The following is a 12,827-nucleotide window of genomic DNA, read 5'->3' on the forward strand; positions in this document are numbered from 1 at the left end:
TGTAGAACGCTGAGTTCTCTGAACTTCAGTTCTCTGAACCGTGAGTGGGCAGGGAAGACTCATCCCTTTATCCTGTTTTTCTTCCTACTCTAGAAAGCATCCAAAACAAGCTGAAGCATCTTCAAGGTCACAGGTCATGGCAAGTGCCGGGACCCGCACAGAGAATGGAGAGGTGGCTGACTGATTCAGGGTTGATTCTTGCAACGTGGTCAGGAATATACTGAATTAACTAGGACTGGATTACCCAAATGACTGCAGCTTCTGCTCCTGGCTTATGCCTGCTAATTAATTGCCCACTTAATGGGCTCCTCTGAGGATCTTATGAGACATAAAAATAAATGCTCATTTTGGACTCTTAAAAGCCACCTTTGAGGTGTTTCACTAGATTATCATTAATAGAAATTATTCAGCGGTGATGTTACATAAAACCCCAGTCACTGCCCTTGGAGCTCTCTGTATTAATTCACATCCAATAAACTGTGATCCTATCTTTCATTAGAATTGTTACTAACTACATTTCTATTCAGGGCATCTCCCTGAAATGGAAATATTTCCCTAAAAATTAATTTTCCTGATACACATGCGTAGGCTTATTAATGTGAGCTTAGAATAGACTTACTGTTTCATTTCTCTGGAAGGAACACAAAGAAAGTAATGTTGGTGAATTTGCATCTCACATGATCTCAAGTGTGCCAGGATGGGCGCTCCGGCACAAAATTTCAGAGTAAGTGGCATCTCACAGATCCTCAGATTCATGTTAGGAAAATGTCACTAACATTTGCACATGTCTTTACATTTACAAAGCATTTTAACCTGACTTTTCTCATCAACTCTCCCTCCCCACCATAATTCTCCTGTGGGGTTGGTATGATGATGTTCCCTGATTTAGTGGTGAGCAAACTGGCCTCAGAAGGTTCTAAGACCGTGAAAAGTTTCATAGCCAGTAATGGTCCCATTACCGTCGGGGTTTAAATAACCCTTCCTGACTGAATGCCCATCCCCCACCATGGTTTATTTCTACAATCCCTTTCCCTCACCCTCTTCAAGATCCTCTAGACGTCCAAGTCTGCATATGCTCTGTGCTCTTACTTGCCTGGGGGCACTCTCCCACCTAGCTAACTCTTAATCACAGACTCCAGATTTCAGCCAGCAGCTTTCAGGAAGCCTCCCCTACCTCTGCTCACCACTGGCCAGTGGTACATCTGCATAAGCATAGAGACCTGGACTGTCTCCTTCATCTTTTCATCCTCAAAGCTCATACATCACAGCCGAGCAACAAAAACTTGTTAAAAGCAAATGGGAACCAGTGGTAAAGCCAGGACTGGAGTCTCTGACCTCAAGTGCAGCCCTCTGGCCATTTCATTCCCTCCTGTAATTAACAAAATGACAAAAACAACAAATGACTTCTGAGGTGTGACTTCAGAGAGTGATACACCCGGTGTTGCCTTAGCATAATGCAAATATAGTAAAATTTCATCGCTGTGGACTCCATTAATTAAGGATGCATAATGCTTGGCCAGGGGCTGGGCTGGCTTGTACCTTTGGAGTGTTTATTTATAAAAGAGATTGCTAAGCACATTAGTACATTAGCAGTGTAAACAAGATCACCAGGGAAACGGCAGAAGATGCTTAAGAGAACAAACTGCCTGGAGTCACTTTGGAAGCACCCATTATGAACAAACAATCACTGTGCTAATTACAATTGCTCTGCTAATTACAATTACTGTGCTAATTACAATCTATCCTTATCTGTTCCATAGGCTCCCCTACGGACTTTTTCTTCTGAGCACTTAGACCAGCCTGAGTTACCGCCTACATTTTCATGGAATGAAAGTGTGGTTCTTTAAAAATTGTCTCTGCTTTGGATGGCTCAGTGGTTCCAATAGGCTTCCCCCTCCTAGAAAAAGAACAGAGTCAGGGATTTTGAAGCCAGAAAATTAAAAACAAAACCAAAAAAATGCAGGGGGAGAAGTGAAATGAACCTGGTTGCTTTTGTTGTTTTAGCACCTTCTGCAGACTAAAAGACACAGTTTTAGGTTAGTCGGAGAACATTCAAAATACGCTATGTATAATTTGTTTTCCTCATAAAATGACCATGTTTGGTAGATTTAGAGATGTGAACACCAAGAACAAAATTAAAAAAAAAAAATTAAAGTTGCTATTTGTCTTTCTTCTCTTACTATAATTAGGGAGAAAGATTAGAGAGGCCTTTTTTAGAAATGGATTGCAATTCCACGCTCCCCGCATGCAAAAAGTAAAAAACATCTTTCACTAGGTCTTAATTTTACTACTTTCTTTCTGTCCCCAATTATACTAATGAGTGTTGAGGGTATGAGATTTTTGTCTAAGCACTTAATAATAATAAAGCTTCGGGGCGCCTGGGTGGCTCAGTCAGTTAAGCAACTGACTTCGGCTCAGGTCATGATCTCACAGTTTTGGGTTCAAGCCCCACGTCGGGCTCTGTGCTGACAGCTCAGAGCCTGGAGCCTGCTTCGGATTCTGTGTCTCCCTCTCTCTATTCCTCCCCTGCTCGTTCTCTGTCTCTTTCTGTCTCTCAAAAAAATGTTAAAAATATTAAAGAATAATAATAATAATAATAATAATAATAATAATAATAAAGCTTCACTCAGGCCGGTGTCTCCTCCCAAATGGATTTCTCGCTACTGTTTCAGGAGTCTGTCTTCCACCTGAAGCTGACTGTAGCCCAGCTCTCTGCTGCAAAGTCCCCTCTGCTGCATTCAATGGTGGTGAACTGAGATTGTGGCACACAGGAGGCTCTGATCTGGGCACCCAACCATGGCTTCAGGATACTGGACTCAGGATGAGTGTCTCCCCCCAACTGGGACTGATTCTCAGAGCATCCCATAGCCATCACTAAGCAGAGGAGATGGATGGATGGATGGATGGATGGATGGACGCAGAAAACAAGTTGTGCTACATTATACACTAGGGGCCTGTTGGATTACAGGGCAAGACTGTCACCCTGGCTGCTGCAAACCCCAAATACAGTCTCTGCACTTGGTCACTCTGGATGAAGACTCCTTTGGGAGTGCATGGCCTTCTAGGTGTCATTGGCCCTGGGACTTGAATACTGCTCTCCAGTAGGAAAATGGAAGAGGGACAATCCTTCTCTAGTCTCAGGCATAACCTGGGCTCACAACTCATGAAAAGTTCAGTTTAATGCCTTGCTATTCAAAGCTGGTCCTCAGACCCGGGAACTCATTTGTAAAGCAGAGTTTCAGGTCTTATCTTCAACCCACTGAACCAGAGCCTCTATTTTAGCAGGATCCCTCGGTGATTTGTATGCATATTAGAGGTTGAGAATCACCAGTGTAGTTCATATGTACTATGTTCTGGCTATAAGCAGACATAGGGAAAAGTCCTACCTTTAGATAGGGTTTTTGTGTATAATAATGATGATGAGCTATTACTTGCTTTCCTACTCTTCGAGGATCATATGGTTTGAGCCATATGTGTGTGCATTTGCACACATTATCTGGAGGCTACAGAATGGAGATGAGAGCAGGGCATGACTCTTGGCTCCCTCACCTGCTGTATCACCTTGTATGCCATACTTCACTTCTCTGAGCTCTAGTTTTCTCATGTAGAAGTATCGTAGTCAACCCATTCTACATGTGTCATGGGAGAAATACCTTCCCATGACCCTCAAAGTCAGGCTTTGAAAGGTAAAGAAAATCTGGTTTTATAATATCAATCATCTCTAAGGGTACTGGGTAATGTACCAGAAGGAAAAGTAGGATCTGAACAAGTAGGTTCTGATGTGCAGAACATAGGACTTACTGGTTAACCTTCATTGTGTTTAGATGCATATCCTTTCCTATAGGTCAGGACCACTTCTAAGCTGGTTATTACATATTTTTAATATTTCCACAGAAGTGTTCCACACTTCCAGAACTTTTAGGCATAAGCCATGGCCCATTATCAAATTCCACACAGTACACATGGGCATCTAAATCCCACATTCCTCATTGAATGTAGGTCATTCATACAGAAACAAAGGAGCTATCCTACAGGACACAGGTAATACAATACATGAGCAAGATTTTGTCCTTCCAAAAGAAGGTGACCTTGGGCAGTTGCCTATTCCACAATGCTGGCTGAGTGGTCCACCTCCCAAAGACCCACAGAGCATGAAGGGCTCTGTTCCTGCCCCTACCCTGGGCATTTCACCAAAGCAATGTATTCGCCAAAACATGTTGGGTGGAGGAAGCTGGGAGGATGACGACAGGTCTTAGAGGATGTTTTTAGGTTAAAACCCCACTTTACAGTTGAATATCTTGAGGTTCACAGAGGGTAAGAGATTTATCCCAAGCCACACAGCTATGCAATGGCAGATGCAGGGTTTACGCCTCATCATTTCTCGTGGTGGCATTTGACAGTTCAGAGCCTGGAGCATGCTTTGGAATCTGTGTCTCCCTCTCTGTCCCTCCCTTGCCCACGTTCTGTCTTGAAAATAAATACACATTCAAAAAGTTTTAATCATCACAATACCATCAAGAAGTAGGTATTGTCATTATTTCCAATTTAGAGATGAGGAACCCGAGGCACAATGAACAAATGTGCCCAAGGTCATACAGTTGACAGGTCGCAGGCTAGGACTCAGACTCTAGAGTCTGGCATCTTAGACACGAGGCCAGTACATCTCCAAACTGCTGGATAATGTGAGCCACATGGGAATATGGTGATGCTTCACTTTCCAAAGCTCCTTATTTTAGGAGGGGGAAAAAAAACAAAACAACAAAAAACAACAATTGGTAAGTCCTGGTGCAGCTCCAGGTGATTCTTATGATCAGGTGAGTAGGAGAAGCTTCACTAAGCCTGTGGCCATGGGGGTTGAATAGGAAGAGGCTGTATTCCTCAGTATTCGTCTAAGTTCTGCCATAACCTTAATTTACAGAAACGGCAACTGATCAGGAGAGAATGAGCAAGGGTGACCCAACAGGAAGTGGCAGAACAGGTATGGAAACTCAGCTTTTTTATTCCAGGGCCTATAGGACAGGGGACACATTGGCCTTCACTCCTGCAGAAGATGTCCAGAAACCTTGGGAAAATGCATAGACCAAAGAGAGATTCTTCTGTAGCCAGCCCAAGAGTCAGGGCCCCAGGGAAAGTCGCCTCTTAACTCCTGTGATCCAGCCTCTAATTTCTGTCCTCCGTTTACTACTAAAGTCTCATTAATTTATTCCCTAGAGAAGGGAACATACAGCTGTGTCTCCAGGTGGCAAGTTGAGGATATTGTCAAGAGTTGGGATATGACTGTACAGGTAGACTTGAAAATTGTCTTGAGAATCAGAAGCTAATGCCACTTTTAATTAATAATCTCTCCACCAGCAGCCTCCTTTGCTTTCTCTTGCTATAGTAATACCATGGTGTATCACAAAACACCCAGGCCTGAGAATGCAGAAAAACAGCTTCCAGTCCTATCTCTACCATTAATTCTTTATATGGAGGCTTGACCTTGATGTTGCCATCTGTATAGTGTGGAAGCTGGATCATAGATCTTTAAGGCTTCAGAGTGGATACAGTGCAGCCCAACAGACTGGGGGTTGGAAGCCTGACTTTTTCATTTACTAGTTATATGATTTTAAGTAGTTCATTTAAACACTGTGAGACTTAGGCATCTCATCTACAAAAGGAGGGAGCGTCATTGAAACTTCTTCAAAGTTCATCCATTTATAAATATGGTTTTTTTGGGGGGGAGATGAATGAAGGAAATGGTCAAGAAAAGAATAGAAGGTCTTATTACGGTTCTCATATAGGTGGTGATGTCAAGTGGGAGAATGCTAGAAGCCCGAAAGTTACACTGGTGGATGGGCTTTGTTGTTAGACTGAAGTTCTATCACCTGATAGCTGTATGACTATTAGGCTAGTTAGCTTAACATCTCTATACCTCGGTGTAGTAAATGGTATTGATGTCCCATGTTTTTCTTGATCTTCTCAGCACCTGGTAGACAGCATTTCATGTCCCTGCTCAATACTTTGAGGGGTACTGTAACCATAGGACTGGATTTGACCAATGGAACATGAGCAGAAAGTCACCTCTAGGAGGAAGTAATGAGAGCAAATTCCCTTCCCATTACCATAGTGTTCACAGAAGTACATGGAGATGATGTTTCTGTCAGGAGGGAGACACAAAATCCAAAGCAGGCTCCAGGCTCTGAGCTGTCAGCACAGAGCCCAAAGTAGGGCTTGAATTCACGAAACACGAGATCATGACCTGAGCGGAAGTCGGACGCCCAACTGACTGAGTCATCCAGGAACCCCTCCTTTGCTCTTTTTTTTTTTTTAATAAAACCAAGTTGTTAAGGGCTATTTTGTGATTGGTATTGGGAACATTAAATAAGAAAATATATAAAGTACATGGTATAGGCACATAACAAAAATGCATATGGCTAACTGGAGAAAATGAGAGAAAGGGAGAAGGGAGGGAAGGGAAGGATCCAGAAACAGCATGTATCATTAGCCATCTCCCAGGAAGGCACTAGAAAAATAGCTTTGGAGGCCTCTTAATAAGATCTGACTCAGGACCCTCCACTGGGAAACAAGTGGGTGCCACTAACAAAAGCCAGCTTTTCTCAAATGCTTAAAGAGAGCCCTTCTGTCTCACCAGGCGTAGGCTGGTGGTGCCTCATCCTGAAATCCCACATCTCACCCAAAACTATCCTCTTACGCTGTACAATGTGCACATCTGATAAGCAGACTAGACTGAAAAGCGCCTTTCTAGCAAATCTCTCATGAGCTCCTCGTGCTCTTTGTTGGTCATCCTGGAAGGCCTATGAGCAAACATCTATTGCCAGCAGAACCATCTTATTTTTGATGAGGCTTTTGCAAAATCTACAATTGTAATTTGCTCAGCCCCCATTCCCAAGCAACTTCCTTCACTGCAATTTCTGAGACTCCAGGCTGAATAAGAGCTCTTGAGTGATGTTTATCTAAATCCCTGCAATCTATAACCAAAGTTAACCTCTCTTTCTTACAGGAATGAGGTAGGATGGATGAGGATTAGGGAGGGAAGGAAGTAAAATACAAACAAAAAATCAAATACCACCAACCTTTGATGACTTTATCTCATTCCGACAGTCTTTCCCAATTCCCTCATTGATGGAGAGCTAAGAGGAGGGAATTCTAATGGCAACCCTGCGTGGGTCATTAAGACCCACAATGTGCACTGAAAGGGATTAGAACCAGCAAAACTTGACATCACTTCCTGAGTTTTGGGGGTAACTCAGGAGTGAATTACATTGACTCTCCATGTTTCTACAGAATCTGACAATTTCATAAAGTTTTATGTCCATTCATGTCCATCTGATTAGGAAACGGATTCCTAATCCAGAGCTCTCTCCAGGTACCACCCAGGTTCTTAAAATAACCTCTACCCATCCTGGGACTAAACTCTGCTGTGACTTGAGTATGAACTCTATCTTCTTCCTCTCTCACTTGAGGTCTGTCCTCCAAACCTTTCATTTCTCACTCCTTCCCACTTCCCCACCTTTCGTCTCTGCTTTGTCTCTGTGACTGCTTCTCGTTGTCACTCTTTTCCTATCTCTAACTTTCTGTGTGGTCTCTTAGCGTGTGCCACACAAAATCTTCACACACAGTGGAAAACTCCCAGGTTTGTCAGGGTCCTAAGCACCCCCACATGCTCATCTCTCAGGGACAGGCTGCAGCCTAAACATGGCAACCTGAGAAGGTGGTCAGAAAAGGAATCACGTTCCTGCAGAATCATGTACACGGGGGTGGCTCTTGCCTAAAGTCCATCCGTCATTAAGAATCCGGCGTCCCCTGGGGCACCTGAGTGGCTCAGTTGGTTAAAGCATCCAACTTGGCTCAGGTCATGCTCTCACAGTTTGGGAGTTCGAGCCCCACGTTGGGCTCTGTGCTGACAGCTCAGAGCCTGGAGACTGCTTCGGATGATGTGTCTCCCTCTCTCTTTGCCCTTCCCCGGCTCGTGCTCTGTCTTCTCTGTCTCTGTCTCTTTGTCTGTCTGTCTGTCTCTCTCTCTCTCTCTCAAAAATAAGTAAACATAAAAAAAAAAAAGAATCTGGCTTCCCCCAATGGCACCTGAGTTCTCCCTCTGTGTTGACCACATGCTATTAAAGGGATACGAGGAAGTGACAGACATCCCTTACAACAGAACCAGAAGCCAGAGAACATTGGTTTGAGAGTCAGAAACTCTAACCTTGAGTCTCAAACGGGCCCCAGATCATGGCGAGCCCTGGAAAAGTTATATCGTTTGCTGGGTCTCAGTTTCTCTATGTGTGCAACAAGGGTTTGGGTCTAATCGTTAAGGTCTTGTGCAGTGTAGAGACTTGAAATGGGAGGCCTTTCGTAGACCAGAAATCCAGGTTGCTTTTCCAGAGATTCGATGGAGGAAATGAGAATGCACATCTGTCCTCTGTCAGCATTTGCTAGGTGTGAGGATCAAGGTAGGGGCAGGGAGGAGAATGAAGCAGAGTGGTGCCTGTCATGCAGGAGACTCTAGCTGGTAGACAGTTTGAAATCCCAGGCCAGGCGGTTGTCAGGAAATGAGGCATATGGCAGGACGGCTGGTGGGGTGCCTGCTGGCTACTCTGGAGGGCTGGACCGAAGATTACTTGGAGGAGGGAGAAAAGGAATGGGGGATGAGGTGAGAAATGACAACTGCCTTTGATATTGAAAATTTTGCAGGCCTGCCTTCTGGAACTTGGAGGACAGAGAAGCCACTGCCTCCCCCCTGTCTGAGGCTCAGTAAGGGAGCCTTGAAAGAGATAAATTTAGACTCATCAGGAGCCACTCGGCTTCCCACTGTGGGAAGTCAACTGCCTTACCATGTGCCTCCGGGAGGTGACATGGTCTAAGGATGGAAATAATTGTAAAAAAAAGTTTAACTGAAGCCAAGGATAAGAGAGTTGATGTGAAATGGGTGAATCAAATACAATGGTAGTCTGGGGAGTTCCCTAAATCTTGAGGCTGTTGTCAAAAGAGAAAGTGTGGTCTATTCACTACACTCCTTTCAATGAACAAATCAGGGCAGACATAGACCCTGGCTATTCAGAAACAACTCAAGATTGAAGGGTTGGAAACAATGAGCAGAGTGTTTGAGGCAGAATGAGGATTCCGGATGGGGCTAAAATTCTGTCAGAGCCTGGGGACTCCCAGGCTCAGCCTTTACAGCAACATGCTCTCTCTAAATGATCAGTTTGTTGGTAGTAGAAAGGCCAGCATGCTGGGATCTGACCTGAGGTCATGAGCTAGCTTTGCAGTGACTTGTTTTGTGACCTTGCCCAAGTCCCTTCTCCATATGTAAATGAGATCTGGGATTCCATGGAGGTTCTTTGGGATCTAGCATCTTACTTTCCAGTTTGGGTCCTTCTTTTGCACCCAAAGCTAATCTCCACACAAGAGAATGAGAATTAGTACATTTGATCACTTAGCCAGCCAGTCTGATAGCTGCTGTGAGAAATCAAGCTACATAAAACATACAATGGGTCCATCACAGTGGCTGGAAAGTGATGAGATGACTATGCTTGTCATGGGTGGGACCAGGATTTGGAGCCGGGTCTATGTGGAGACCTGTTCTGCTGAGTCCCCACCCCTGCTCATCTGTATCTGTCCATCTGCAGACTCGTTCCTCGACCAGAAAATGCCCTTCCAACTCTTATCCCTCCCAAGAAGTACTTTTCTTTGCTATCACTTCAAACCCCAATTCATAAGCCTCATCCTCTGAGAAACCCCTTATCGTTCCTTCTAATTCTTCTCAAAAGGCTTCACAAAGAAATTCTTTGAAAACTACTGTACTACCGCTTTGCAAATTAAATATTCATATATTTTTGTCAATTGTGTATGTCATTGTGCAAGCTTGTAAATTCCCTTCTCAAAAAACAAGGGACACTTTTCTTTTGGATACCACACAGCATTATTTTACCTATCAGGGTGCTCAAAACAGAAGTTTCATAAAGTATTAAAACTACAGAAAGTTAGCATTGTGAGTCCCAGTATTGAGTAGTTCATTTGCATTATCCTTAAGTCTCTCAGATTTTTCCAACAAAGTAGCATTCAGCTGCTGTTCGAACCTCTGCATAGTAGAAAGGAAACTTCACTGGGATTTGAAGGACTCAACTCTGCTACCAAATTGCTGTGTGGCTACCAGTCACTCCTATTACCCTTAATTCATCCCTTGCTTGACCTTCTCTTCTGCCTACAACTGCTCACTGGCCATTGGGCATTATGCCTTTCAACTAAATATCTTCCGATATCCCCCTTTCTCTCCTAACTGTTCCCGTTATCCCAGTTGAAGCCACCAACACTCTTACGTGACTTCCAAAATATACCAACTAAGCCCCCATTTCACACTTTCCCATGCCACCCTCATTGCAACCTACCTCCCATGCAGTCACTATGAGGTTGAACAATGTAATACAACCACTCTTTTAACCCTTTATGAGTTCTCCCATTTACTATTAGAATAAAGACTTGGCCATGATCTGCCACTACGTGCTGCTCTGCTCTGGCTTCACCTCTCACAACTCTTCCCTTACTTTCTCAGCCAAAACCACACCAGACTTCTTCCTATCTTAAAGCCAAAGGCGTTTTTTTTTCCTTCTTAGAACATCTGTCTCTGCTTGAAATCTTTCCCAATGCTAACTCTCACTCATTTTCCAGGTATTAGTTAAATAACACTTCATCTGAAAAGTAGACTCCCAAGTCTTATTATTGCTTTCTAATCCAATAGATGCACACCCACTATTCTGCTCCAACTAAATTAGAGCCTACTGTTAATTGCTATCTTGGAACACTGTATCTTTATTCAACAGTACTTACCACAAATTAAATAAGTACATAAGATTACAAACACACACACACACACACACACACACACACACACACACACATGTATGCCCACACACTACACCTAGACACCAGAGGATCTCAGGCCACTTTTATCTTACTTTTCATTGTATCTCAAGTAACCAGCATGGTACTTGGAAAACAGTAGGTGCTCAAGCAGCTGTGATAACTACACAGGTGAATGGTTTTAGGGGGTTCACATTTCCATGCTTGTTCTACAAACCGGGAAGTGACAAGGTATACTGGATGAAAAGACAAGAGCACGACTTTGGAGTCAGCCAGATTTACACCTGATTCTTTGCTCTGCCTCTCACTGGTGACCTTGGGAGAGTCACTTTACCTCTCCGGTGTTGACATATCAGCTGCAAAATGGAGGCTACGGTGCCTCCCAGGGTGTTAATAATGAAGCTAAAATGGTATTATCCCGGCTCTCTCACTTCCTAGAAGGGATATCAGGGAGAATCACTTAACATTTCCATTTTTCTTCTGTATAAAGGGGATGAAAATAGACCCTGCTTCTCAGGGCCATTGTGAGGATCACATAAATTAATAGATGGTTAATAGATGGCAAGTGCTTAGAATGCCCTCAGCATGTGCTGAGTTAGTATCATCACCACCATCATCATCATTACTGTTATTATTATTAATACTAAACATACTTGGTAAAGAGTCTGACATGGAGTATTTCTTAATAAATAGTGGTCATGATTACCACTCCTACTATAACCACTATTATTAATTAGATGATGGAATGGGGATGATAATGATTATAATGGTGATATTTCTTCCCAATTCTGACTTTTGTTGACATGACCTCAAAATGCTAGGGTGAACCCTGCCCTGTGATAATATCCTATTACATTTTCATGCAAAACTGTCTAAAAGTACTGTTTTTTTTAAAAAAAGATAATCATTCTTTATACATAGAACAATGCTTCTCGTTCTACCATCTTTTGATTCTTCAGATTGTGAGACATGATAAATCCTGCTTCTTCAAATCTCTCAGGGAGGCTTTCATAATGACGCTGCATGTCTAATCTTCATATAATTTGGCCAACTCAATCCTCATTCTGTTTGCTCTTATATGAGAATGGTCTTATCTTTTAATTTCGTAGGTACCTCTATATTTATTAACAGAGAAGGAGGTCTTTGACATTTTGTTGAGCAAAAAACAGCAATTTCTAAACAGCTTTACTGAGATTTAGTGTGTGTGTGTGTGTGTGTAGATAGAGAGAGGGAGAGAGGAGTTTTAAGAATGTTCAAGAAAATGTTAATTCTGGATATTTCTGGGTGATGGGAATTTTATTTTCTACTTCATTAAATGTCTTTATTTTTTAACTGCCTGAATAGCCTACATAGGATACTTATTTTTTAATAGACTGAAAGATTAATTTAAACATTTTAAAATTCCATTAACTGTACTTATAGGATGATTTAAGGCTGAATTTAAAATATGTGGATAGAGTTAGAAAAATGGAAGGGCAGGATAAATAAAGGCTAGGTCAGTGGAAAAGGAACCTCATGGAATGAATTTGGCTAACTTGTAACACTTCATTGGATAGGCATCAATAAGCCTACAAGGATACTGGCCAGTCTAACAAAGCTCAATTCCATGGTGCCCATGGCTTCCGCCCCCCTGCCCAGATTTTGGGTCAGTGATCCAACCAGTGAAGTGCGAGTATCTGCCCATACCTAAAGGTCATCTGGAAGACTTGGCCTTGGTTCACATGCTGGGTCCGGTTGTTGTAACCATGTAGCATCTCTCCAAAGAGGGTGTCGTTGAATTTGGAGTCGGGTTTGAGGCATTTGGGGCCCTCGCAGACATCTGAGAGCATTAGGCAGGATTTTCCATCAGGAGCCAGCTTGTATTCCTCCACACAACTGCACAATAAAACAGAGCCGAGAGTTAGCTCCGCATGCTGGATGCCCCCATTGTGGATGACCTAAAACCAAGGCCTCCTTTGCCTGCAAAACAGGTC

General features: G+C 43.1%; 1 protein-coding gene across 3 annotated transcripts in view; it reads right to left on the minus strand.

Annotated features, from left to right (window-relative positions):
* The window catches only part of ASTN2 (astrotactin 2), an 882,297-nt gene that overhangs the window by 296,047 nt on the left and 573,423 nt on the right, over nucleotides 1-12,827 (minus strand). For all 3 annotated transcript variants that reach the window (XM_047068551.1, XM_047068542.1, XM_047068534.1), the window contains one exon: nucleotides 12,541-12,729. In XM_047068551.1, coding sequence (XP_046924507.1) covers nucleotides 12,541-12,729 — 189 coding nt within the window. The remainder of the gene's footprint in view (nucleotides 1-12,540; nucleotides 12,730-12,827) is intronic.

This window comes from Lynx rufus, unplaced genomic scaffold (assembly GCF_022079265.1).
Source record: "Lynx rufus isolate CCGP_SWC_20201006 ecotype Redwood Valley unplaced genomic scaffold, mLynRuf1.p SCAF_10, whole genome shotgun sequence".
Taxonomy (NCBI): Eukaryota; Metazoa; Chordata; class Mammalia; order Carnivora; family Felidae; genus Lynx; species Lynx rufus.